The sequence below is a fragment of the Schistocerca nitens genome, chromosome 5 (genome assembly GCF_023898315.1).
Source record: "Schistocerca nitens isolate TAMUIC-IGC-003100 chromosome 5, iqSchNite1.1, whole genome shotgun sequence".
NCBI classification, from domain to species: domain Eukaryota; kingdom Metazoa; phylum Arthropoda; class Insecta; order Orthoptera; family Acrididae; genus Schistocerca; species Schistocerca nitens.
Window position 1 is genome coordinate 847,632,976 of NC_064618.1, and position 27,099 is coordinate 847,660,074.

Genomic DNA, 27,099 nt, shown 5'->3' on the forward strand with positions numbered 1-27,099 from the left:
AGTAAATGTCCCTGAAACTATCACTTTCCTTTTGAGAATAGCGTGAAATTACGAAAGGATATGTGTTCATTCTAGATATAATTCTACGGATATTGTCTCACCCAAAATCTCCTGTCGGATAATACTAAACATTACAGTTATGAAAAATGTTTTTAACTCTGACAATTTAACAAATGTGAAAATGTCAAAAAGATGTGAAATTTTTCAAAATAATTCTGCATGTCTATGACCTGGGAGTGGACCAGTTTTCATGAAGCTTATGCAGTTTGACCAACTACTGCATGGGAACAGCTGGACCTCAGTCACTGGCCTCTGTTCCAGAAAATTTCATGTGACCCACAAATGCAGCCTCTTTCACAATGTCAGCCTGGAGCAGCTGTTCAATTTAATGGATTACATGTATGAGACAGGCAAAATGCCCTCAGACTTCAAGAAGAATATAATAATTCCAATCCCAAAGAAAGCAGGTGTTGACAGATGTGAAAATTACTGAACTATCAGTTTAATAAGTCACAGCTGTAAAATACTAACGCAAATTCTTTGCAGACGAATGGAAAAACTGGTAGAAGCCGATCATGGGGAAGATCAGTTTGGATTCCGTAGAAATGTTGGAACATGTGAGGCAATACTGACCCTACGACTTATCTTAGAAGAAAGATTAAGGAAAGGCAAACCTACGTTTCTAGCATTTATAGACTTAGAGAAAGCTTTTGACAATATTGAGTGGAATACTTTCTTTCAAATTCTGAAGGTGGCAGGGGTAAAATACAGCAGCGAAAGGCTATTTACAATTTGTACAGAAAGCAGATGACACTTATGAGAGTCAAGGGACATGAACGGGAAGCAGTGGTTGGGAAGGGAGTGAGACAGGGTTGTAGCCTCTCCCCAATGTTATTCAATCTGTATATTGAGCAAGCAGTAAATGAACAAAAGAAAAGTTCAGAGTAGGTATTAAAACCAATGGAAAAGAAATAAAAACTTTGAGGTTCACCGATGACATTGTAATTCTGTCAGAGGCAGCAAAGGACTTGGAAGAGCAGTTGAACAGAATGGACAGTGTCTTGAAAAGAGGGTATAAGATGAACATCAACAAAAGCAAAACATGGACGATAAATAGTTTGGGCAAGAAGAGAATAGAAGCTTTTGAAATGTGGTGCTACAGAAGAATGCTGAAGATTAGATGGGTAGATCACATAACTAATGAGGAAGTATTGATTAGGATTGGGGAGAAGAGAAATTTTTGGCACAACTTGACTAGAAGAAGGGATCGGTTGGTAGGACATGTTCTGAGGCATCAAGGGATCACCAGTTTAGTACTGGAGGGCAGCGTGGAGGGTAAAAATCGTAGAGGGAGACCAAGAGATGAATACACTAAGCAGACTCAGAAGGATGTAGGTTGCAGTAGGTACTGGGAGATGAAGAAGCTTGCAGAGGATAGAGTAGCATGGAAAGCTGCATGAAACCAGTCTCAGGACTGAAGACCACAACAACACAACAACAACAGTTGATGGTTGTCCATATTCACAACTGAAGATACAGTTCATGTATTTCATAACAGCTGTAGTCGCCACAATGTTTGTTCCTTTGGACATGCATGCTTGTCTGAAGGAACATTACATCATAATTTGGAAAACAGAGGCACTGTAATATCGTAGCTCAAGAAAGATACTAGCACGATTTAAATTATGAATGCAGGTCCAAGGACATGCATGAATAGCTCAGGCAATAACAGCACTGCCTGTGAAAGGTAAGAGTATGGGTCCCAGAATTGCACATAGTTTTAACCTGTCAGGAAGTTCTATAGCAGAGGACGTTCTGCTGCAAAATGAAAGGCTCAGTCTGAGAAGAGAGCAAAGCAATATGAGAAAAACTGTTATTTAGATATGATGTAAAACAGTTAGCCATGGTCAATATATTAAAGAAAGAATGGACAAGTGGGAAATCAACCATTTAGTTAGTCACCTTTCTTTGCTGAAGAGTCATGGACAACTTTCCACCACTGTTTGCAAATTTTATATTTCCCAGCTCTTTCCTCTCTTTTCTGGACGCAAGGGCCTCTGGCTATAAAAGGTTATTGTTTCTGAGAATTTCTGTTTCTGAACATATTGAATGGCACCTTCTGAGTAAAAATGAAACACATTAAATTAAACAGTGTGAACAGAATAATCTCAGCCCTACTTGTGTGCAGTTTTTAATCAAGAGAAGCAGAAATATGCTGAACAGTACTGTGTACTCAAAATCCTTCTAAATATGTTTTCCATACAATATGAATAGCTTTTGATTTCATACTGAGGTGTAATATTTCATATGCCAGTAGTTATAGTAATAGAATCATATCCGTAACACACATTTCCTACATAGTTTTGCTTTACAATTAAAAAGGCTTGTATTATGACTTGTTAAATGATACCGAATGCACATCTTCATGAGTGTTTGTTTCACAAAAATATGTTTCTCAGCTTCAGATCTTTTGATATCACAGAGAGGACATTAAGGATGTCTTTGATTGAACCACATTGATTCAGAATTGAACTGTGTTGCATTAAAGGATAGTCATTATTTAATGAGGTTAGCTCATACCCAGTTAAGGCTGATAAGGCACTAATAAAAATCATTGTTGTATTGTAATTGAGAATGTTGTGCCCAGCACTACGTTCTGCTGCTGGGTGGTCGACTCTGCTCTCGGATACAGACAGGCAGTGGTCATTCATTCAACGGAACACCTGCTCATGTAAAATGCTATGCAGAAGTTACAGCAAAACTGGTAAATGATATGACTGCTTCCACAGCTGGTCTTGCCTTTGACAGGATAGGAAAGGCATTGACAGAAGTGGAGTGGGCTGTATCGGGTGGACGTATTGGACAGGCCTCGCACTTGCGTCTTCCACAGGAATAAAGTGGTTAGGGATTTCGATTAGGTGTGGCACAAATGTGGACTAGAATATTTCATACATTGAGTGGGCAGTGGAAAATAATTTTGAAGGAGTAGGTAGGTTGCGGGTACAACATTCCTCAAAGGACTGGCAAAGGATATGGTGAAGTTGTTCCAGTTCATGATGATACTGAGTGGCAGCTGAGGGTAGGGAGGATGGGGGGGGGGGCTGAGCTGCTCCTTCACAGCTGGTTCCTGTGGGGGGGATTTGTGTATTAGATAAAGTATGGGTATTGTATAGAAAATCCCTCAGGAACCAGCTGCAAAGGAGCACTCCTCCTCACAAACCTAACAATATCACAGACTGGAACAACTTAACTGTATCATAAGCCAGGGCTTTGACTAATCACTGTGCTTGGAAATGATGAACATCTTACCAACAATCCTTCCCACCCCTTCCAAAGTGAACTTGTTCTCATAACACATCTTTCGATTCTGTACCCACTTGGCCTGAACCTTTGCTAGTTCATGCCCCACATCCATCTCCATCCCTGCCTCATGACACTAAGCTTCATTGATCTTGCACTCACATCCTCCTGTCCACAGTCTGCCTCTTAATGAATCCTACCTCACATTCCCAATCTGTTCCTCCGTACCGCCACGTGCTGTCTATGCCCCCCCCCCCCCCCCCAAAAAGCAGCCAGAACAACCTCATTGGTGCCACATTCCCATCCCCCTTCCCCAACTGTTGTTCCTGCTTGCTGCTATCTTCCTCCCTTTTCCCACTCCAGCCAGCACAACCCCTCAATCCTAGTTGAGCTGACAACACAGTGAGTCAGGACAATGTAGCCATGCACATATGTGTACTCTACAGCTCTGAACAAGAAATCATCCAAGAGCTGGCAAATTTCCCAGTCTCATTTATGTGTCTATCAACAGTTCAATGCCTAAACTATTTGATGACTCATTACATTTATAGCTTCCATCTTTTATAATGTCAGATTGGATCCAAACTGTAACCAGTAGAGTATTTCCTTCATGCTCTTCACTTTGGAATGCATGTCATAGGATGTTGGGCTACAGAATAGTTATGCACAAAATAGTTAACAACAAAAAATTTTTGCTGTACATCTAGTTTTGTTTATAAGCTGACTCACAGAACTACAAAAACAAAACTCCTTTTTAGGGAAATTTGGCTGTACTCCACCCTGACCTATTACAGAAAATAATCACTTGTGTATAGTATCACAACAACTAAAAGTATGAAGGCAATGAGAAGAAAATTTTAAATGAATGATATAACTTCAACTTACTTGAAAATCTGCCGACTGTGGTATGAGAACTCCTTCACGGAACCATTGTATAGTTGGCACTGGTTTTCCTATTACTTTTGTCCTGAACTGTGCTGAGCTTCCTTCTGGTACAGTGACATCTCGCAGTGGTGTAATGGTAGGCATGACTTCTTGTGAGTCAGGAGCTGAAGTAATATGAAAATTAGTTCATGTTAGATGAAATTATACTATTTATTTTTAAATAATAAGTCTATAATTTATGTTACATACCTTGAACTTTCAGCTGTGCGGAGAGAGTTACAGATCCGACAGGGTTAGAAGCAATACATTTATAGGTACCCTCATCTTCAGGGAAAGCTTCTGATATCTTCAGAGTGTATATGTCATTATCTTTATGCATCTGGAAGTATTTTGATGGCTTAATGACAGTGTCAGCCTTTTGCCACTTTATCTGTGGAGCTGAAAGGGGAAACAGAAAATACACATTACAGTTTCAATTATTTTTATTACTTGCCACCTGCAAGTGAAAAGCAGCACTACATTTTAATGATGCATGATATGAAATGAATTGTTATGGTGACATCTTGATCAAATAGTCATTTATTTGTCATCATCCTCTATGATTCAGAGCATTCACCATCATCAGAATTGGTGGCAATTCAAAATAACAAAAAAGCACAAAGTATTTACATGAAACTCATAAATCAAAAATGGAAAGGTAATTTAATGGACACAATAACCTGCACCAAGTTAAAAAAAAAAATTAAGAATGCAGCTTGATGGAGGCAATCGCACAGGAATGAGAAACAAAATACATTCTGTGGACAGTGTTCCACAGTATAAAATGATGTCCAGCCTACACAGAAAACAAGTACTATGTGGTTTAGTGTGACCTGAGAACATGAACAATAGATTAACATTCATTCACATAATGTTGGTTACAAATGAAATTCACCCTAAACAAAATGCTATTAATGGCTGTAAAAGACACATCAGTATTAAATAAAGCAAAAAAATCATGACCTTAGCAGAAATGAGGCACCAAAGGTGTAGGTGAAGAAATACGATTGCGAAGCAAAATGTACAACTACAAAGTAACCGATCAGAGAACAATACAAACAGTTGCTCATAAACTACTTAATGACTATAAAAAAAGACATTTTTGTCAATATGTAAAACGGGTATAGAATTAAGTAATCACATATACGGAACGAACAATGCATCATACGAGGCATGTTTTTTAAGTAAGTACCGTTTCGAAATTAAAAAAAGACGTGCGAAGATATCTCAATAATTTTATTTTTACATGAAAGCCTGTACCTTAATCTACACACTGACGCCATTACAGTCTGTTTCTTCCTTGTTTACGTTGTGTACTTAGTGTTTAAAATGCCTCCGATAATCTTGAGTCCTGCCGACTGTGAAGTACAGGCTGTTATAAGATTTCTTAGTGCTAAAGGCCTAAAAGCAATCGATATTCATCGTGAGATCTGTGCAGTTCACGGAGAAAACATTATGAGTGATGGAATGGTAAGAAAGTGGGTGAGAGCATTTAAAGATGGCCGCACAAATGTACATGATGAACAACGGAGTGGGCATCCTTCGGTCGCTAACTAAAGTTTGGTGCAGGAAGTGGACAATAAGGTGAGAGAAAACAGACGCTTTACGATTTCCTCCTTGCGGGATAACTTTCCTAATGTTTCTCGTAGTGTTTTGTGTGGCATTGTGACCGAGCACTTGAATTACCGAAAATTGTGCACGCGCTGGGTACCGAAAATGTTGACGGATGTGCACAAAACCAAACATTTAGACTTTCCTTGAGCGGTACCACAATGACGGTGATGATTTCTTAAGTTATGAGCAACGAAACATGGATGACCTATGTCATATCAGAATCAAAGCAACAGTCCATGGAAGCTGAGCAAGGGCACCATTTTGCTGCAAGACAATGCCCGTCTGCATGTGGCAAATCAGACCAAAGATCTCGTCACACCTTTTCAGTGGGAAACTCTAGGTCATCCTCCATACAGCCCCGATCTTGCGCCCAGGGACTACCATCCGTTCCTGCACTAAAAGAAAAACCTGGGCGGTCAGCATATTCAAGACGATGACGAAGTCAAAACAGTGGTGATGCAGTGGTTAACAAGTCAGGCAGCAGACTTCTATGAGGAGGGTATTCACAAACTGGCAGAACGTTATGACAAGTGCCCCAATATTGACGAAAATTATGTAGAAAAGTAGATTAAGGTACAGGCTTTCATGTAAAACTAAAATTATTGAGATACCTTAGCACGTCTTTTTTTAATTTCAAAATGGTACTTACTTAAAAAACACACCTCGTAGAGTATTACCCTGAAGTGCTTAAGGTGATGACAAATAAATTATCATCCAATGAAGACCATAACGTGATTATTTAAGTAACATATTTGTTGTATTAAAGTTATGAATCAATACTATGAACATAAAAAACCATAATCATGCTATCCCATGCTCCTAACACTCCACCAACATCTGCTAATCATCAACACAGGAGCGCTCTGCACCAACAGCATCACCATCATCTTTTAAAACATTACCATCACCTTTTAAAACATTATCTCTTACCAACTGAATCATTTCCTCTTGCATGACTTCAAATGAGAAATATTTGCTCCAGAATCCCTTCCACCACACCCATTATGATATTCTCCTGTCTGAGCAACCCATAAAATATCAGTTTGCCTTATCCCTCTTTCATTCTCAGCACCTTTACCCATTGGTCACATTTCTGTGAATGACTGATATAATAGCAGTCCCATACATGAACCAGTACATACTAATCCAGTACTATCACAGGCATGCTCCGCCATTTCATTACAGATTAACACATTTGTGAAAACAGCAACATCATCTATGAACTTTATGATATCACAGCACAACATTCTATGTGAACATGGCCAATAACTAACTGCCCTCCCCCTTTCATGAATGTTTGCAACAAAACTCCACACAAGAGTGAACATGACCAACCGTACAACCCCGCCATCCTGACTCAGTTTTGAATAAAAGTACTGTACTGTTTCTTGTTCGAGTTTCGCTTCCATGTAAAGCAATATTTTAGACAAATACTTTCAGAGAAGAAATCACAATACTGAAATTGATACACAATGTTAGTATATACCTCTTTCTCAGTACGGTAGAGATTTTCCTGCTGTTGGAAGTCAGCATTTTATATCCTCTTAATTTCTGACATTATCACAGATACTTTTATGTAAACTAAACATAACACCACTTGTTGAGTACTTTTCATAATAAATGAACATGGATCAGATGATTGCAATTTTACTCATACATAACAGTGTGCTAAAGCACAGTAACTGGTCATGACACGCAACTATTCATAGGCACATCAGGATCCTAAATTCTGCCATTATTAAGTACAACTTGTGATTCACATTTTCTGGTTGGCTCCCTAAGGGATGACATTTGCCTAAAATACAGAATTAGAGCCAATGCTTTGAAATACATTGTCAATAAATTCATGAACTGTGACTGAAAGTGTAATTTATCTTACATTTTATCCCAGTCACAATTCTAATGTCAACTCCAAATGATAAAATAAGGTTATATTTTGACAAACTTTTTCCAATTATTTTCATGTCCTGTGGAGCATTTGTATTATTAATCATAACACTGTGAAATGAGTTAAGCTCATATTTACAAGATGATTGTGGGTGAGGATCACGTATTGTTCTTACAGCCCGTTTCTGAGCAATGAACACTTTCTTTGTTAAAGTTTAGTTATCTCAGTACATTATTCTATATGACATTATTGAAGGAAACTTACTGGTTTGTCTCTCCCCATGACTTGCAATGATTCAAAGTGTAAACGTTACTACACTAAATTGTTTTAGGAGTTTCAAAATATTTTTTTTCCTCTGTTTAAAAAACTATCAACATGGGCACCTAAAAATTTTGACATTTCCATCTTAGTTGTTATTTCCTCACCATGTGTTACATTTACCATTGGTGTAGTACCTCTAGCTGTGCAGCACTGGATATGTTCTGTCTTTTTGAACTTGAGAGTGAGACCATGTGCACAGAAAACGAACTCAATAATACTTTCAAGAATATTATTTAACATTTCTTCTGTTGCTGTATGAGAAACAATAATAGACCTAATACTGAGCCATGTAGAGCTGCATAAGTGATTTATCTCCAGTCAGAATAATCCCCCCTGCTTAAACTGTTTCAATTATCAAGTACAGCTTTCTACATTCTTTTAGTTAGATATAACATTAACCATTTGTTCATTATACTATCAATTCCATAACACCTCAGTTAATTTAGGAGAATACCAAGATTCACGCAGTCAAATGCCTTAGATAGGTCACAGAAAATACCAATTGGCATTATTTTGTTATTTAGTCAGTTCAGCAATGCTCTGAGATCTAGACTGTGATTTACAGACACAAGGAAAAGACTGTTACACATTGAGCTTTCGGCCAAAGCCTTCTTCAGAAAAGAAAGGAAAACACCCACACATTCACATAAGCACACACACCTCACATACACGACTGCTATCTCTGGGCACTCTGGCCAGACTGGCCATGTGTGCATGGGTTGTGCCTGCTTGTGTGAATGTGTGGGTATTTTCCTTTCTTTTCTGAAGAAGGTTTTGGCCGAAAGCTCTGTGTGTAACAGTCTTTTCATTGTGCCTGTCTGCAGCTCAGCCTGTAATCTTTATGGTGAGCAGCAATTATCCTTTTCATAACTGTTGATATTCTACCTTCCACCATCTGAAATTGTGATTTACTGAGGATATTAAAGTTGCTCAGGTGGAATATTATTCCAGAATACACACTGTTCTAAGAAATTGGAAAATGTCAGTAGTGAAACCAGTCAATAGTTATTGACATCTGTTCTATCATCTTTCTTCTAGATGGGTTGACTAATGGCATATGTCAATCTCTCTGGAAAAATGCCCTGGGTTAGCGATGCACTACATATAAAAAAAACAGTGCTTATCCCATGGGAACAAGTATTTGGTACTCTGTTGGAAACCTCAACAAATCCAGATGAGCTTTTATTTTTGAGAGAATATATAATTTTCTTAATTTCAGAAGGCAAAGTGGATGAGACATTCTCATATGACTGAATTTTATGTAAGTTGCTTGCCCGACATACTCTTCGTATTTTTTTCTTGAACTGCTTGTCCCTAAATTTTCTGCAACATTTAAGAAATGGGTACAAAGAAGTAACAAAGTGGAGGCTTGTCTTTCACTATAATGAGCAAATCTTCATGATAGTTTAGAAGATATTTGAACTCCAGATAATTTGTGTATATCCATACCTGGTTTGCCAGAAATTCGGCACTGAAATGTAACAGGCTGTCCCTCTTTCACGACCTGTCCCTTTAGTGGTTCAATAATTGCTGGTGCTACATTTCCTGCTGGTTGTTGTTGTTGTTGTTGTTGTTGCTGTTGCTGCTGTTGTTTCTGTTGTGTGGGTGACCGAACCTGACATTCAGCCTCACAACGTGCTTCACCAGCACTGTTGATTGCCACACATTCATAAGTTCCAGAATCCTCTGGTATAGCCTCAATAATCAACAGGGTATTCACACTATCTTCTTCCAATGTCTTGTATCGAATATCTGATGATGGTATGCGTTTGCCATTCTGTGAAAGATTGATAAGCAAATTAAATGAACTGCTGTGTAATATATGTTAAAACAGCCCACATGAGCAGGGCTAACTGAATCTGAACTCAATTTTCCAAAGTTATAATACTGCAAAAATTTATGTTAGGCTTTACCATGACTGTTACTGATACTGAACAAAACAACAAGTGTACTGTTACCAGTCACTGTTGTACAAAATGACTGGGAACAGTAAATTTGCTGTTCCATTGAATGTCAGTTGTCAATTTCTTTCCAAAATATAGGTGTTATCATCTGATCCTTTTCACTGCCATGGCAGAATAATAGCAGATTTATAGCAAAATTGAAAATTTTTATAAGCCCTATCAGGTTAAAGAGAATAATGAACAAATTCAAATACAGGAGATGAACAATGCTAAATGATTTGCACAGGCGAATAATGATCTATGGAAACTACAAAATTACATGGAAATTCAGGGCCAAAAAACTGAATATTAAGATTACAATTTTCTACAGAAGTTTCAGGAAAGAATATAAACGTTGTTACTTGAAAAATAATGTATTAAATTGCATAATTAATGAATTTTTCAAACATTCTTCTATGCTTCTGCTACATAACACTTTTTCCCTTTTCAAGAAATAATGGCCACTGGCTTGGTTCGGTCCACTGAAGTACATAGTACTTATGTAATTTTCAACCATTCTTTTTTTTTTTTTTGTGCTTCTGAGATTACTAATGATATTCAGAAACTATATTCCATTTCATTTTTATTTAGCTCTATAATTCACTATTAAAATAGTATGAGCAATAAAATGACTAACAGAGCCAAAAGTAAGACAAACACACTACCTTCTCACCTATTAAATTGAAGGTAATTTGTGTGGTTTAAGTTGCCTGAGACTGCAGTTGTGTCTGCGAGATGCATTTGTGTGTGTGTGTGTGTGTGTGTGTGTGTGTGTGTGTGTGTTGTCTATTGTTAACATAGGCCTTAATGGCCGTGTGTGTATGTGTGTGTGTGTGTGTGTGTGTGTGTGTGTGTGTGTGTGTGTGTGTGTGTGTGTCTGTCATCTGTTGACAAAGGCCTTAATGGCCGAAAGCTTTAATTGTGAGAGTCTTTCGTGGTGCCTGTCTGCGACTCAGAATCTCCACTATATGGTGAGTGGTGTCTTTCCATTTCATAATATTGAATGCAATTTTGGTTGCATAAGAGATATTGGGTCCACAAAAAAAGGAAGCAAGAGTATGAAACTATAACAAAGTCTATTTTCTCACATGAATTCATTTATTCATCCCTGGTTGGTTAACTGAAAAATGAAAAGTTAATGTCAATGGCAGAGTACATTTTGGAAGAAGTAAGAAGTATAGGACCTACAGTCTTGACAGTCTGAAAGACACTGATAATGTCAACTGGTAATAGCATGCATATGCATTAAGATTAGGTATGAATAGATTAAAGGGCCATCAATCCCAGAAGCTGTAACAGACATGCCAATGAATGAGAATACTTCACATAACTGAAAGCTCTTGCTTTGTGGAAGGAAATGAAATGAGAAATAAAGACTATACAATTTGAAAGAGACATCTAAGCCATTGCACTGTGAGGTACGAGGTGACGCTGGGCACTTTTAAAGGATGTGCATAGTTAACCAGTGTTTCATACAATCTGCCTATCTATTTCTATATGCCAATAATACTTAAATTTTCTTAAAATCACTCCATTCCATGACTACCACAATGACACATACACAGTAACTGTAATAGATCTTTAGAACAGAAAATACTCTTTATTCTGTTCTAAACTTCCATTTTCAGAATTTTTACTTCTATTTTTGTTTTTTGTCAACAAACATATCAAACATAAAAAGTGGTTATGCAAACCTTTAACCAATAGACATCAATAGGTCGTGTGCCCGCTATACGAGCATCAAATCGCACAAGTGTTCCAGAATTTACAACACTGCTTTCAATAGTAGTAAGGAAACTTGGAGGCACAACACCACCTCGTCCTTGGCGTCGCTTTTCCTCAACTACTAGATTTGCACTGCACTTAGCAACTCCTCCACGATTTTCAGCTACAACCTGAAAAGAATGGTGCAGAAATCACAGAATTTTTTTTTATAATCTGAATATGTATCAATAAAATGATGGATATTTTTCTAATTCAATTCTAATATATGAGCCTCTCTCTTTTTAAAATGCATCTTTGTCCTCATTTCACACAATTATTGCATAGCAATCTATGCAAAAATTATTCCATAATACATAACATAAAAGACTACTCTGAAACTATTACTTTGCACATCTTTTAGCAATGTATGCAGTATATTCTTCACATCATTCCCTCTGATAATTTGACTATGAGGACAATAAATTGGATCATTTAACTGCAGTCCCCAAAGCACCTATTATGTGTACCCAACTTAACTTAATTCTAATAATTTTTTCTGAGACCTTTACAATATTCTGCCTAAATATTAGAATACTACTTAACAAGAGGCAAAGTCAGAATCTTACACAGTTCTTGTGTGTACTCAGTACAAAAAATTTGTTTCAAATATGCTGACTGGTAACACAACATGAGACTCACTATTGTGATACTATAGGTCAAAGCTGCACACAGTATCTCTTTCATTCACCTAAGTTTCTTTAATTTTTTTCGACTGACATGGAAGCCAGTTCTTCCAAACGTCAAGAAAATTAAAAGAATATAACCCATACTGTATTGTAACTGGTAGTTCTTAATATATAGCTTTGACAACTGTCTTCCATACGTGTTCTGTGTAATTTGTGTGCTATCTGTGAAATGTATTTTTGTCTTTGACTAGTTCTGACCATGCCTTCAATTCATAATCAGTGAACAACCACAACTGAAGGTTAAGACTTAATTATTCCTTCCTTTTTTGTTTCTCTGTCTTTCACGTACAACTGTAAAAGACTTGATCATTGAGAATAATGTGCTCGTTCTCCTTCAAGCTTGCAACATTTATGTTTACAAGTCCTAAACACATGTTTATAACTTGCTATTATTTACTTTCATGAAACAGTACATGGAAAATCTCTGATGGAAGATGCTATGTATTTACAACCACAACAAAACAGAGGAGGCAATAAGCAGTAGATACACATTTAGAAAAGGAGGAAAATGCTTATCTTCTGGGTGATCTCTTTCACCATGGATGAACTCTTTCAGCAGAATTCTCTCTCTCTCTCTCTCTCTCTCTCTCTCTCTCTCTCTCCCTCCCTCACACACACACACACACACACACACACACACACACACAGAGAGAGAGAGAGAGAGAGAGAGATAAGCTCTCTGCACATGTAAGTGGATATAAGCTCTCTGCACATGTAATGAGGGAAAATATGGAGAAAGGAGGAGTTGCCATATATGTCAAAAGTTATCATTGTGCAAAAAGTACAGAAACAAAAAAAGTTTTGTGTAGAGAAACATATAGAAGCATGTGCCTGTGAGCTTAAATTAAATGAAGGCACATTTATAATTGTAACTGTATATAGGTCCCCATCAGGAAATTTTCATCCATTTCTGAAAAATTTGGACTCCTTGTTGTGCTATCTGTCAGACAGGGGGAAGCAAATTATTATTTGTGGAGACTTCAATGTAGATTCTCTGAAAGAGGGTAATAGGAAAAATGACCTTGAAGTATTACTCGATTCTTTCAATTTGACACCCGTTATTGATTTTCGTACTCGGGTGGTAAAGGATAGCAGCTCACTGATAGATAACTTCTTTATAGACCAAAATAAGTTTAACCAGATAAATGCTCAGCCTGTTGAGAATGGTCTTTCTGATCATGGTGCACAGTTAGTTACAATACATGACATAGCTCCATTCAGCAGTACTAAACAGTCCTCCAAAGTAGTACGTTCAGTCAATGATTTAACAATTGCAAATTTCAGGGAAAGCCTACAGCAGTTAGACTGGGATGAGGTGTACCGTGAACCTGATGCCAATTTAAAATATAATTTATTTCATGACATTTTTTTAAATGCATTTGAAAACTGCTTCCCCAAGAAAATAGTTAAATATACTCGTAAGAAACCTTGTAACAAACCATGGCTTACTAAGGGTATAAAAATATCTTGTAACCGGAAAAGGGAAATGTATCTGACAGCAAGAAAGAGTAGTGACCCAGAAACTATCAAACATTATAAAAACTACTGTGTTATATTAAGAAAAGTTGTTAAAAAATCCAGAAGTATGTGTATCATGTCTGAAATCAGCAACTCTGATCATAAAATTAAAACAATTTGGAATATTATTAAAAGAGAAACAGGTCAACCAAGAGCACAGGAAGACAGTATTACCATCAAATTGAATGAAAACTTTACGAACAAAAAGTCAGAAGTTTAAAATATTTTTAATAATCATTTTCTAAATGTTGTGGATATAGTAGGATCCAGGTGTTCATTAGAAGATGCTAGGTTGTTAATGGAAGAGGCCATACCTATGCAATTTGATACAATTGAAATCTCACCCACTTCTCCCTCTGAAATTAGGAAAATAATAAACTTGCTTAAAAGCAAAAACTCACATGGAATTGATGGCATTTCCAGCAAAATACTAAAAGCTTGTTCTCAACAGATAAGTAAGATTCTCAGCCACCTGTGTAATAGCTCTCTGGAACAGGGCATTTTCCCTGATAGACTGAAATACCGTATTTACTCGAATATAAGCCGCACTCGAATCTAAGCCGCACCTGAAAAATGAGACTCGAAATCAAGGAAAAAAAATTTCCCAAATCTAAGCCACACCTGAATTTTGAGACTCGAAATTCAAGGGGAGAGAAAAGTTTTAGGCCGCACCTCCAAATCGAAACAAAGTTGGTCCATTGTCATATGAGACACAATTTAGGTCGAATGAATGACGATATAGCTACAGTAGTTTGGTTCGAGTCGTAAGCTTAGCAGTTAAGCTTTACCAGGTAGCCATTGCTATGCGTCAGGCGCTCCGTCCGTATTTATACGGGTACTCTTCCTTTTTCACGTGCTTCGTCTGGTTTGAATCTATTGCTTATTTTGCTTCGATCTGATAAGTGCCGTTTTCTTTGTTATAGGTGTTTACGTCACTCTAAGCTGAAAATGCATTACTGTACTGTGTCATGCATTGTTTGTCGCATTCTGATAGTGCGTGTTTACGGACTGTCGCCTCTCGCGGCATGGCTTGCTTTTGTGCGCGCTACTGCCGCTAACAATAAAAAAAAGAGAGAGGAATTGTCTCATTAGCGAAACAATGGCAAGAGACTGCTATTTGTTGTTACTTACACTGCAGTTTCTTTGATAATGATCAACAAGAACTAAATAATAGGCTGCGTATGATAGGACATGTTCTGAACGAGAGTTTAGCGAAAATTTTTCTCCGTTTGAAAATCTTTGCGGCCGCTTCTTTAGTACATCAAATTCTGCACAGAAATTAGAGTCATCTTAGATTTGAAAATCTAGTCAGTTGCCGTGCTTCATTTCTGACGGTATCACTTAATACGAATATAAACATGACACGATACATATATTCTTCCGCGTTTGCTGTTGTCTCACTCTAGTTTCGTAGTTTATTAGGCAGGCAAGATTTAAATGAGATAGCAGCAAACACAAAAGAACACATGGCAAAATGTTTACATTCGTATTATTCTTATGGTGAAGAGAATACTGCATGTGATTCACAATTCATAAAAGTTCCTATTAGCAACCATCTCTTGTCACAGGTAGGAAAAATTTCAGAACGTAGAGTTGGCCATATTGACAAACATCCCAAACAGTCTTGCCAGTCGGATTTTCGTAGTACATTGAAATTCTGCTACATTCGAAGATGAACAATACGGAGTTTGTATTTACTTCGTTGGATAATGTATGAAAATGCAGTGGTCGAAACTCAGGGCGGAGAAAAAAAGCCCGTCTTCCACCTTTTTTAAAAAAAAAATTTATTTACTGACGCAGAGGTTTTGGCGCCAATATTTATCTTTGTGCCTACAAACCATGCCTGTGTAGCGCTACATATATTCGACAGCAGAAGTTCATTTTCAGAACTCCCGCTTGCTTTGCACTCGATTCTAAGCCGCAGGCGGTTTTTTGGATTACAAAAACCGTAAAAAGTGCGGCTTAGATTCGAGTAAATACGGTATGCTATTGTTATACCTTTGCATAAAAAGGGGGATAGATCTGATGTCAACAATTACTGTCCAATCTCCCTTCTAACAGCTTTATCCAAATTTTTTGAGAAAGTCGTGTATTCAAGAGTAGCTTCACATATCTGTAAAAATGAAGTACTAACAAAATGTCAGTTTGGTTTCCAGAAAGGTTTTTCAACAGAAAATGCCACATATGCTTTCACCAATCAAATTTTGAATGATCTGAATAACCGAACACCACCCATTGGGATTTTTTGTGATCTCTCAAAGGCTTTTGATTGTGTAAATCATGAAATTCTGCTAGACAAGCTCAAATATTGTGGCATGAGTGGAACAGTGCACAAATGGTTCAATTCGTACCTAACTGGACGAGTGCAGAAAGTTGAAATAAGCAGTTCTCATAATATGCAAAGATCAGCACATTCCTCAAACTGGGGAACCATCAAGAATGGGGTTCCACAAGGGTCAGTCTTGGGTCCTTTGTTGTTCTTAATATATATTAATGACTTGCCATTCAATATTCATGAAGAGCCAAAGTTAGTTCTCTTTGCTGATGATACAAGTATAGTAATCACACCTGACAAACAAGAATTAACTGATGAAATTGTCAATACTGTCTTTCAGAAAATAACTAATTGGTTCCTTGTAAATGGACTCTCACTGAATTTTGATAAGACACAGTACATACAGTTCCATACAGTGAATGGTATGACGCCATTAATAAATATAGACCTTAATCAGAAGCATATAGCTAAGGTAGAATATTCCAAATTTTTAGATGTGTCCATTGATGAGAGATTAAATTGGAAGAAACACATTGATGATCTGCTGAAACGTTTGAGTTCAGCTACTTATGCAATAAGGGTCATTGCAAATTTTGGTGATAAACATCTTAGTAAATTAGCTTACTACGCCTATTTTCACTCGTTGCTTTCATATGGCATCATATTTTGGGGTAATTCATCACTGAGGAATAAAGTATTTATTGCACAAAAGCGTGTAATCAGAATAATAGCTGGAGTCCACCCAAGATCATCCTGCATACATTTATTTAAGGATCTAGGGATATTCACAGTAGCTTCTCAGTATATATACTCTCTTATGAAATTTTTTATTAACAACCAAACCCAATTCAAAAGTAATAGCAGTGTGCATAACTACAATACTAGGAGAAAGGATGATCTTCACTATTCAAGATTAAATCTAACTTTGGCACAGAAAGGGGTGAATTATTCTGCCACAAAAGTCTTTGGTCACTTACCAAATAGTATCAAAAGTCTGGCAGATAACCAACAAGTATTTAAGAAGAAATTAAAAGAATTTCTGAATGACAACTCCTTCTACATCATAGGGGAATTTTTAGATATAAATTAAGAAAAAAAAGAAAACAAAAACCAAACAAAAAAATTATTAAAAAAATAAAAAAACACAAAAAAATAAAAAGTTGTTATATTAACTTAATTATGTCATGTATTGGAAAATTTGACTCGTTCCACATCATTACGAAATATCATATTCATGATCCATGGAACTAGTATTAATCTAATCTAATCTAAAGAGAGAGAGAGAGAGAGAGAGAGAGAGAGGGAGGGAGAGCTCCATGGCACTATTTTCTCCTAATGCTTTCCAGGCAACCAAGAGTATCATGAGATAAGAGTGATTTTGTTTATGTGTCTGTTCCTTTGTTTTAGTGCTGATAAAGGACTTTGTCCAGAAAGTAAGTATTTTCCACCTTTTTTTATAAGTGCCTCTCTCCTGTTCACTGTCTCATCCGTCTGCTTCAATACTCCTCCATCAGAATGGTAAACCAATACAAAGTATGATTGTTCAGGAAAATGTTGATTTTTTGTATGATCTATGTTGGGATTCCATTTTCTCAATTTTTTTGTTATATTTGCATTTTTCTTGGCAATATTTTTGGTGACTTTACTTCTTGATTGACATAAATTACTTTTAAGAGATGGATGGAGTGGCTGCTGTCACAAATTGTACCCAACACATTTAAGGAAGCATTTGAAGACTATGCTCTTGAGTCAGTGGTCTCCAAACCACCTTGCTTTTTCTCGATTTGCAACATCTCAACTTGCTGTATTAAAACACAGATACATGAAGTGGAGAGAAGTGAACAACAAGCTTTTATTCCTGTTTGTGTTAGTCAAGCAAAGACCAAATGGCACATTAACACAAAGCGTTAGCCATAAAACAATGTATACACATTTATACTTGCATGTTTCCACTCCTCGTGTCACTTGACAACAATAAGCCATAATCAACACACTGGTGCACAGGACTCATGAAACCTCAAACAAAGATAGTTTAGTAGAAGAGTTGCAGCTCCTAGATAAATTCTCTGGAAGAATGATAACAACCACTGCCAGCAATATGATTCTGGAGCCAGCTGTTGACTATGCAACGTTGCAATAACCGCAATTCATATTTGTCACAAAATGTACTGAGTTTATTTTTCAGTTTATATCAGGATAGCCAACAATTTTTCTTGACAGTAAGGTTAATCTAGCCACATTGTGTATGCAACTTAGAAGAATCATAAAAAGAAGGCCAGTGAGTGACAAATATATCTCCAAAATAAATTATGCCATCAAAGAACAGTTTGATCATCTTGATGCTGTTTTCATAGACCCAAACAAACTTCTGAGTGAAAACTGCCTTGGAAAAGATGGCTTGAATTTAAACAGATTAGGGCCCATAACACTCAGCAGAAGGTTTACAGATGTCTGCAAAATAGTCAGAAGGAAGAGAAACTAATATGGTATGATGGGGGAGAGGAACCAACTGCTGCAGCTGAAAAAGCAAAATATAAACACCACACAAAAAAGGACAGACTGCACAATATGCTCTCAGAATGCAGCCCACAATATGTGTGTCAACAAAAGAAAAGTTATATAAAAGTACTACATCAGAATATTCCATACATTAGTAACAAGAAACTAGAAGCAGAAGTAGTCCTACGTGAAATACAAACAGTCGTACTATGTATCAGTGAACATGGTCTAGCTGAAACCCAGGTAGCTAACTTGAGAATAAAGTGCTATATCTCATTCAGTTACTTCTGTAGATCTAAACATAAAGCTGGTGGGGTTTCCATATATATTAAAACAGGAAAGCCCGTAAATTCTGCAAACAGTAAAGGTGTGAGATTACCTATAGCTAGAAAAAAGACTTTGAAATTACTGGTGCAGTGACTAATGACTTTACAGTGTTTTTGCATACAGATCAACAAGTGGCAAGATTAGCATCCTTCTGGAAAAAAAATGGGCAACTTACTAAGAATGAATACGAAGAAAAACATTGTTATATGTGGAGGCTTCAATATTGACATGGTAAAAGAATCAAAACGAAGACAAGATTTTAAAGAATTGTTATTACAATGCAATATGGAGGAAACAATGTCTGCATCAACTATAGTGACTTCTCAAAGTCAGACAGTTATTGACCACATTGTTGCCAACATTAGCAGGTCTAACTATGAGTCACATGTAGTCCAAACAGAAATATCTGTTCATTATGGACAGTTGATCTGCCTATGCAGAAGTAAGAACATAATATCTTAACCAAAACAAACCACCAAAGAAATCAAGAACATCAGTGAAAAAAATAGTAACATCTTCAAGACAGTATTAAGCAGGTAAACCTGGAATGAAGCCCTACAGGTGCAGAATGATATTGAAAAATGTCATTCATTTATTAGAACAATTAAACACTATTTTAATGTAGAATTCCACAAACTAAAGAGACAAGAAAAGGTGCAGGATCGGATAAAGTGCATTACCCGTGAAATAACAGAACTGTGAAGGACGCTGCAGGATCTGAGACAGAGGGATGAAGCTGAAAATTATAAAATGCTACAAAAGAAGTATAGAAAAATAATACAAGAGGCAAAATCAAGAGCAATCAATGCTACCGTAATGAACTCAAGAAACAAGGCAAAGCCAGACTGGAATGCAATTAACGGTGAAAGGCAGGAAAAAGCTAGGTCAAAAAAAGAAACATATGTCAGATCAATGAAAATAAACAACACAGTCATTATAGATGGTAGAGAAATAGCTAACATACCCAATGATAACTATATAAATGTGGTAAAGAACTTAAAATTGGAAAGAAATAGTCCACAAAAGAAGGTTACTAAGTTATCACAAAAATCAATCAGAAGCATGTTCTTGAAACCAGTCACAGGAGATGAACTGAGGAAAACTATACAGAACCTGAAGTTTAATGTTAACAGCCAGACACAATTGTTGGCTATCCTGATATCAGATAACAAATAAATTTGACACTTTTGTGACAAATTATGAAATGCAATTATTGTCATATAGGCAATGTTGGAAAATTGCTGACCCCAAAACCAAATTTTTCCTCAAGAACTGAAAGAATGTCTATTTTCATACAATTTCATTTACAATTACCCTTTTCACACAATGTCATCAAAAACTGCTGTTATTTCATATGTTGCATATTATTTTTTTAAATCAGATGTTCATATGCCTAACAATATGCCACATCTTTCCTAAAGAAAACACCATAATTTTATGTGCAAATTTTTCATCTCTGTACCATATGTTGACAACTTTTTTGTCACACTGTTGTAACACCATGAGTGAACAATATCTTGTAATTAGAAGAATGGTATTTTCCATAGACAGGATGTATATTCAATAATCTGTTTATTTTAATGGAATACTTTTGCAGAACCAGTGTTGTTGTGCTGGTGACACTCCAGGTGCTACTCTTTGTATCCTGTCAATAATCGTAGATAACAATAAAGTTAATACACTTTGATCCCCATTCTCCCACTCAAAAAGGGCTAAGTGAAATGTACAACTAAGTTTACAAAGATTTCAAATGAGACTAACAGCAAGTGGAGTGTACCAAAATCTGTGAAACAGAGAAATGACTTACCCTGAACACACCAGAATCTTCCATAAACACTTGTCTCAAGATGAGAACTGACTTTGTTCCAAATGTGTGTATTTGAAGATCGGCTGAGCTCTGGATTGGGAAATCCTCCCTGAACCATTTTATTGTTGGAAGTGGATCACCATCAAATTCAACTTCAAATCTAGCCTGCTCTTGCTCAAATACTCTGACAGGCTGTATCTTCTTGGTGAAAAATGGAGGCTTAGCAGGTTTCTGTAACAAAAAAGATGTTTCTTGTAGTTTCTTAAGTATTCTTTAAAATTACCCATCAAGCATTACTAAAGTTTGGTGCATCACAGTGAATCTGAAACACCTTAAATTATTACAATGCTACAGATAGAAACAAAATGATTCTCACAGATATATTATTACTGATCTTTCTCCTAATAAATTCATTCTTTACTCTCTCTGAAACATTCTTAACTATTTTTGTATTGTATTGTCTTTTTCCCCGTAGCTCTCGAGATAGGAACATTTATTTCTAATAACTTAAATTTTGCAATCACTGACCACATTATGTTGGCTAAGGCCTCAGTATAGTGTACACAGTTGGTATATTTATTTTACTGGATACATATCAGTTACAGATATTTCAGTTTTTATTTATTTGTTTGTTTTAATTTAGGCAGTAAATAAAATAAAATTGGCGGTCAACTTGAAAGTTGATCTGAACATGGGTCTATTGAGCCTGTTGCCCTTGTCTGCCTCTGACCTTTGAACTGAGTTAGTTACCCCATTTTAGTTAAACATGGACTCTGAATAATGATGCAACTTTATATTTTTAACATCAACATATCACTGACAAGATGGAAGAAGTGATGAGAAATAAATCCAATTACTCAATGGAGATTAAACACCAGGCATTTGGATTTGCAGTCTGGCCTCTGTCCACTGAGTCATACATGCTTCAATCAACAGCTTCATAAAGAAACTTACATTTAATAATACTTAAAATGACTGTCTTTCTTGCATACATGAAAAGTAGAAGAAAAACCTGAAAAATCATTTCTCTCTACTTGACAAAGGACGCTTTATGGAAATACAGTAAATAAATGTGTATTCCTTACAACAGGTCCTTGGACAACTCGTTCTTGCGTTTTTGCCTTATGCTCAACTTCAGTTGTTTCTGTGGCTGTAATCTTCCGTGTAATTTCCAAATCTCCCTTGACCTGTGAACAACATCAGTTAACTAAATGATATGGTTTATGAAGTGAAAATTGATTTACAAGGAATATATTATGAATTAATTACTGTCTGCCAACCCACAAAGAACAAAAGTTATTACAAATGCTACTTGTTAGATATCATGATTTAAAATAAAAGCAGTACTTTACAATGAAACTCAGGGCTGTTGGATGTTCGGAAATCAATCAGGTTCCTTCATTTGGATAAGGAAATAACACTATCCATTTTTCCATCTACTTGATAGGAGTAAAATCAGGAGTGCATGCATAAATAGTGAGATAGAAAAATTAAAAAATGATTCATTGTGAAAATATATACTGGGCAGTTCCTAGAGGTACATATAAAAAACAGGAAACAACACAGTCAATTCAAATAGACTTGGCCCTCAATTTTTTGTTTAATTCACACAAAGGATGCTGCTGTAAACATATTCTTATGGACAACCATTTCTCATGTGTACGACAATAAAAATGCTGAACAATAAAAGAAATAGGACTGTTGAGAGTATTATGAGAATAAATACAGCATGTATAATGCTATTGGGCACAGTAAAAGAAAGGTAATTGGAATGAGAATGTTGCATTATAAATAAAGGAAAAGAAAAGCAAAATTAAATTAGTCAAATCCTGGGAATAATATGTCATAAATAGGGCTGTCTACACTGATTTTTGGTTTTCAGTTAATAATTTTAGCCAAATGAGCCCTCCAAACTGCAGTTATCTGACTTCAGTCACCTTCTTTATAATTTTGAATAATTCCACAGAAGTAAGAAGTACACTGAGCAAAAAATAAAATAAAAATAAATAAAAAATAACAGGAACCAAATCAATAATAAATTTGGCACCTATATTATCACTAACCCATGCTAAGGAGAATCTTTTAAATTCTTTGGATGAAAATCTACTTCCTTCAGTACATGGGTTCTCACCATCAAATTAACTTACATTTACCATCAGAGATTCCAGTTCTAATTCTTAAACTACAGTTCACTAGTATCATATTCCAAATTATTTAAAGAAAAACACACTGAACAGTACATTTTAGCCTGAGCTGGTGTACTGAATATTTAATTATCTTCCAAGAATTTCAGCTGCCTAAGGGAGAAAGAAAAATTCATGTTTGTAGGTTTTCCCAGTGAACATGCTGCTTCAAAGTCTCTCAGGCATGCAGCCAGGTTGACTGATCAGTGTAGAACAAATTTTTGAGGATATAACATACCCTTATCACCAGGTTACTCCTGCTGACTGACATCCTGGACCAGTGGGTGTGATATACCATTCATCTCCCCCCTCCAGTCCCCATATATGGGTAGTGTGATGTGCCAGCCATGGTGGTGGGTGTAGCTCATGCTCAGGATTCGAGTCGTGGGCCTCAGTCTGCACTCCACTTTCCTCATGCTTGGTGCTCTGTTTCCAGAGCATCTGAAGAATTTTCAGTGCTGAAGCCTTACACCTGACTAAGCTGAAATCCAGTTTCATTGTTAATGAGGTTCTCATGTACCCATATTTTGATAGCCACCTTGCATATACAATCCCAATAGTGGGATGTGTGTGCAAAATTTTTGTATCTCCGTATTTCATTTGGTGGTTGGTTTCAAGGCAATATTCAGCAATTGCTGATTCTGTAGGCTGCTGGAGGAGAGTATGCCATATGTGCTCCGTGCACCTTTCTTCAATTGTGTGAAAGGTTTGTCTGACATATGCATTCCCACGCTCACACTGTACATAATACATTCTAGATTTCTGGAGTCCCAGATCATCTTTTACTGTCCCTAAAAGGGATTCGGTCTTTGCTGACAGGCAGTACACACATTTGATATTTTGTCATTGTAAAATTCTACTGATTTTTCCAGATATGTTGACCATGGATGGAATTTAGGCTACCTCTTTCAGTTGGTCTTCACTGGGTGTTGATTGCAGTATGGTCTTTTGCTTGAAGACACATCAAATTTGGCAGTCGCTATAGTCATTTTACTGGAACACATTCCTGAAGTTTCTTCATCAAAAATCACACAAGCTCTATAGAACAGCATGTTTAGCAGTCCTTCCCTTTGTGACAGGTGATGACAGCTAGAGGCATGAAGATACTGGTCTGTGTGAGTTTTTTTGCAATAGATGCTGTGTCCCAGTGTTCTGTCCAGTTTTCTCCATATCAGAACATCCAAGAATGGCAGCTGACCATTTTGCTCCACCTCCATGGTGAACTAAACTGTGGATAGAGGTCAGATGTTGCAATAAAACTTGAGAGCTCATCTTTCCTGTGACGCCAAATGACTAACATATGCAACATATCTGTAAAAGGCTGCTAGTTTTAATTGTTTTGAGTCTAGTGCCTTGCCCTCAAGGACTTCCATGAACATAATGGTCACCACAGGTGACAGAAGGCTACCCTTTGGCATGTCATCAGACTGTTCATAGTAATGTCTGTCAAAAGGAAATATGTGGATGTGTGGACAAAATCACGAAATTGAATAGTTTAGTGAAAGAGGACCCTAATTTATTTTAAATAAGTTCCAGTGACTCCTTATTGATAAGAAATTTGGGCTCTCCTTCACCAAACTATTCAGTTTCATGATCATGTCCACATACTTTATTTTTGACAGACGTCACTACAAACAGACTGATGGTGTACCTATGGGTAGCCTTCTGTCACCTGGCAAAATCAAACAATGGAAAATCCAGGATGGAATGTAACATGTAACAATATTTTGAAAAGTATAATTGCTACTCACCATATAGTGGAGATGCTGAGAGTCACAATAAAAAGACTGTCGCACAATATGCTTTTGGCCAACAAGGGCTTTATGCAGGTATGAGTTGCGTTCGCGTGAGTGAGCGTGTGTTTCGTGTGTGTGTGTGTGTGTGTGTGTGTGTGTGTGTGTCTGTTGTCTATTTCTGACAAAGGCCTTGTTGGCTGAAAGCTTTTGTTATGCCTATCTGCGACTCAGCACCTCTGCTATATGGCGAGTAGCAACTATCCTTCTGTCACCCAGCCAATATGTACATGGAAGACTTTGAGGACAAGCCGCTAGAATCAGCACCACAAAAATAGTCATTTACAGACATGTTGACAATATGTTCATCATATGGTCTCACATGGAAGATGAGTTCTCAAGTTTTCTAGCAACACCAGAGTTCTATTCACATCCAAATTCAGTTCACCATGGAGGTGGAACAAAACAATCAGCTGCCATTCTTGGATGCTCTGGTATGGAGAAAACTGGACGAAACACTAGAAAACAGTGTCTACAGGAAGAAAACCCACATGGACCAGTGCCTTCGCACCTCCAACTGTCATCGCCTGTCACAGAGGGAAGGAGTGCTAAACACGCTGGTCTACAGAGCTTGCATGATCTGCAATGAAGAAAGCCTAAAACTGGAACGAGACCACCACAGGGACATGTTCCAGAAAAACGGCTATAGTGACTGCCAAATTCAATGTGTCTTCAAGCAAAAGACCACATCACAGTCAACACCCAATGATGGCCACTCCAAAAAGATATACTACACTTTATGCACAGGCAACATATCTGGAAAAATCGGTAGAATTTTATGATGATAAAAGATCAAACGTGTGTACCACCCACTGGCAAAGACCAAATCCCTTTTAGGGACTGTAAAAGATGACCTGGGACTCCAGAAATCTGGAGTGTATTGCCTATGAAGTGAATGTCTGAAAGCATGTGTCAGACAAACCATTTGCACAATCGAAGAAAGGTGCATTGAACACAAATGACACACCAATCTCCAGCAGCCTACAAAATCAGCAATTGCTGAACATTGCTTTGCAACCAACAACAAAATGAAATATGAAGATAAAAATTTTGCACAACACATCCCACAATTGGGACTTTCATTACAAGGAAGCTGTCGAAATCTGTCTACATGAGATCCTTATCAATAAGGTCAATGGATTTCAACTTAGTCAAGTGTGGGCTCAAGCACTTAAAATTCTACAAACACAGTGGAACAGAGCACTGAGCATGGCATAGGCAGAGCATAGACAGAGGCTTACTGCTCAACTCCTGAGTGTGGGCTACAGCCATCACCACGGCCGCACACCGTGTGATTCACATACAGTGTCAGCGAAGGAAAGAGATGACCGATATATATATATATATATATATATTTTTTGCACCCACTGGCCCAGGATGTCAGTCAGCAGGAGTAACCTGATGAAGGTGCATCACACCATCAAAAATTTGTTCTACAGTGATCAATCAATTCAACTTCTTGCCCAAGAGACTTACAAGCAAATAAGGTGCAAGTTTAAATCTAAATATGGACTAGCTACCTATTTTTCAGATAATGCTTTCTTACAGGTCCTAAATCAATTTTGAACTTTAAATTGGAAAAAAAAGCTTTTAGTGATAAGTTTATGTTCATTTTCATATAAGTCTTTCAGACTTTAACAGACTAAAAAGCTCATGTCTTTTATGCAAAAATTGTGAAATAAATACAACTAATTAAAAATTAAAGAAAAAAATAAATGTTATCAACATTAACGACAGAAAAGGCAACCACACATTGCACTCACCAAATATGGAACTGTTGAGTAAGACTGACAGTTTTATACAAAGTAAAATGTGCACTATCTGGGTTTTTCACCTTTAAAAATGTCCTTTGCTAGTACAAAGGCAAAAATGAAACATGAAATGAAGAGCTCATGTTGCAGGAAAGAAAACATTGCTCCAAACATCATATCACAAGAGACACAATTTGTAAAATAGCACTTGCATATAACTAGTTACTTCTAACTGTTCTCCTGCATCTTGTGGGTCTCCTAAGTTAGTGTTTGTTACAACTTCACATTCCTTTAACATTTTGGTTTTCTGTAGTTAAAATCACCATGGATCACATTCACTACCCTTTATTTTTGTCACGTGTATCTATCTATTTGTTATAATAGAGGGAAACATTCCACGTAGGAAAAATATATCTAAAAACAAAGATGATGTGACTTACCAAATGAAAGTGCTGGCAGGTCGACAGACACACAAACGAACACAAACATACACACAAAATTCAAGC

At 36.9% G+C, this 27,099-nt stretch overlaps 1 protein-coding gene across 1 annotated transcript in view; it reads right to left on the reverse strand.

Annotated features, from left to right (window-relative positions):
- Nucleotides 1-27,099, reverse strand: part of LOC126260755 (titin) — a 530,053-nt gene that overhangs the window by 286,242 nt on the left and 216,712 nt on the right. The window contains exons 68-73 of the mRNA XM_049958094.1: nucleotides 21,952-22,053; nucleotides 20,867-21,097; nucleotides 11,685-11,885; nucleotides 9,497-9,824; nucleotides 4,435-4,623; nucleotides 4,186-4,349 (exon numbers count right to left, since the gene is read on the reverse strand). Coding sequence (XP_049814051.1) covers nucleotides 4,186-4,349; nucleotides 4,435-4,623; nucleotides 9,497-9,824; nucleotides 11,685-11,885; nucleotides 20,867-21,097; nucleotides 21,952-22,053 — 1,215 coding nt within the window. The remainder of the gene's footprint in view (nucleotides 1-4,185; nucleotides 4,350-4,434; nucleotides 4,624-9,496; nucleotides 9,825-11,684; nucleotides 11,886-20,866; nucleotides 21,098-21,951; nucleotides 22,054-27,099) is intronic.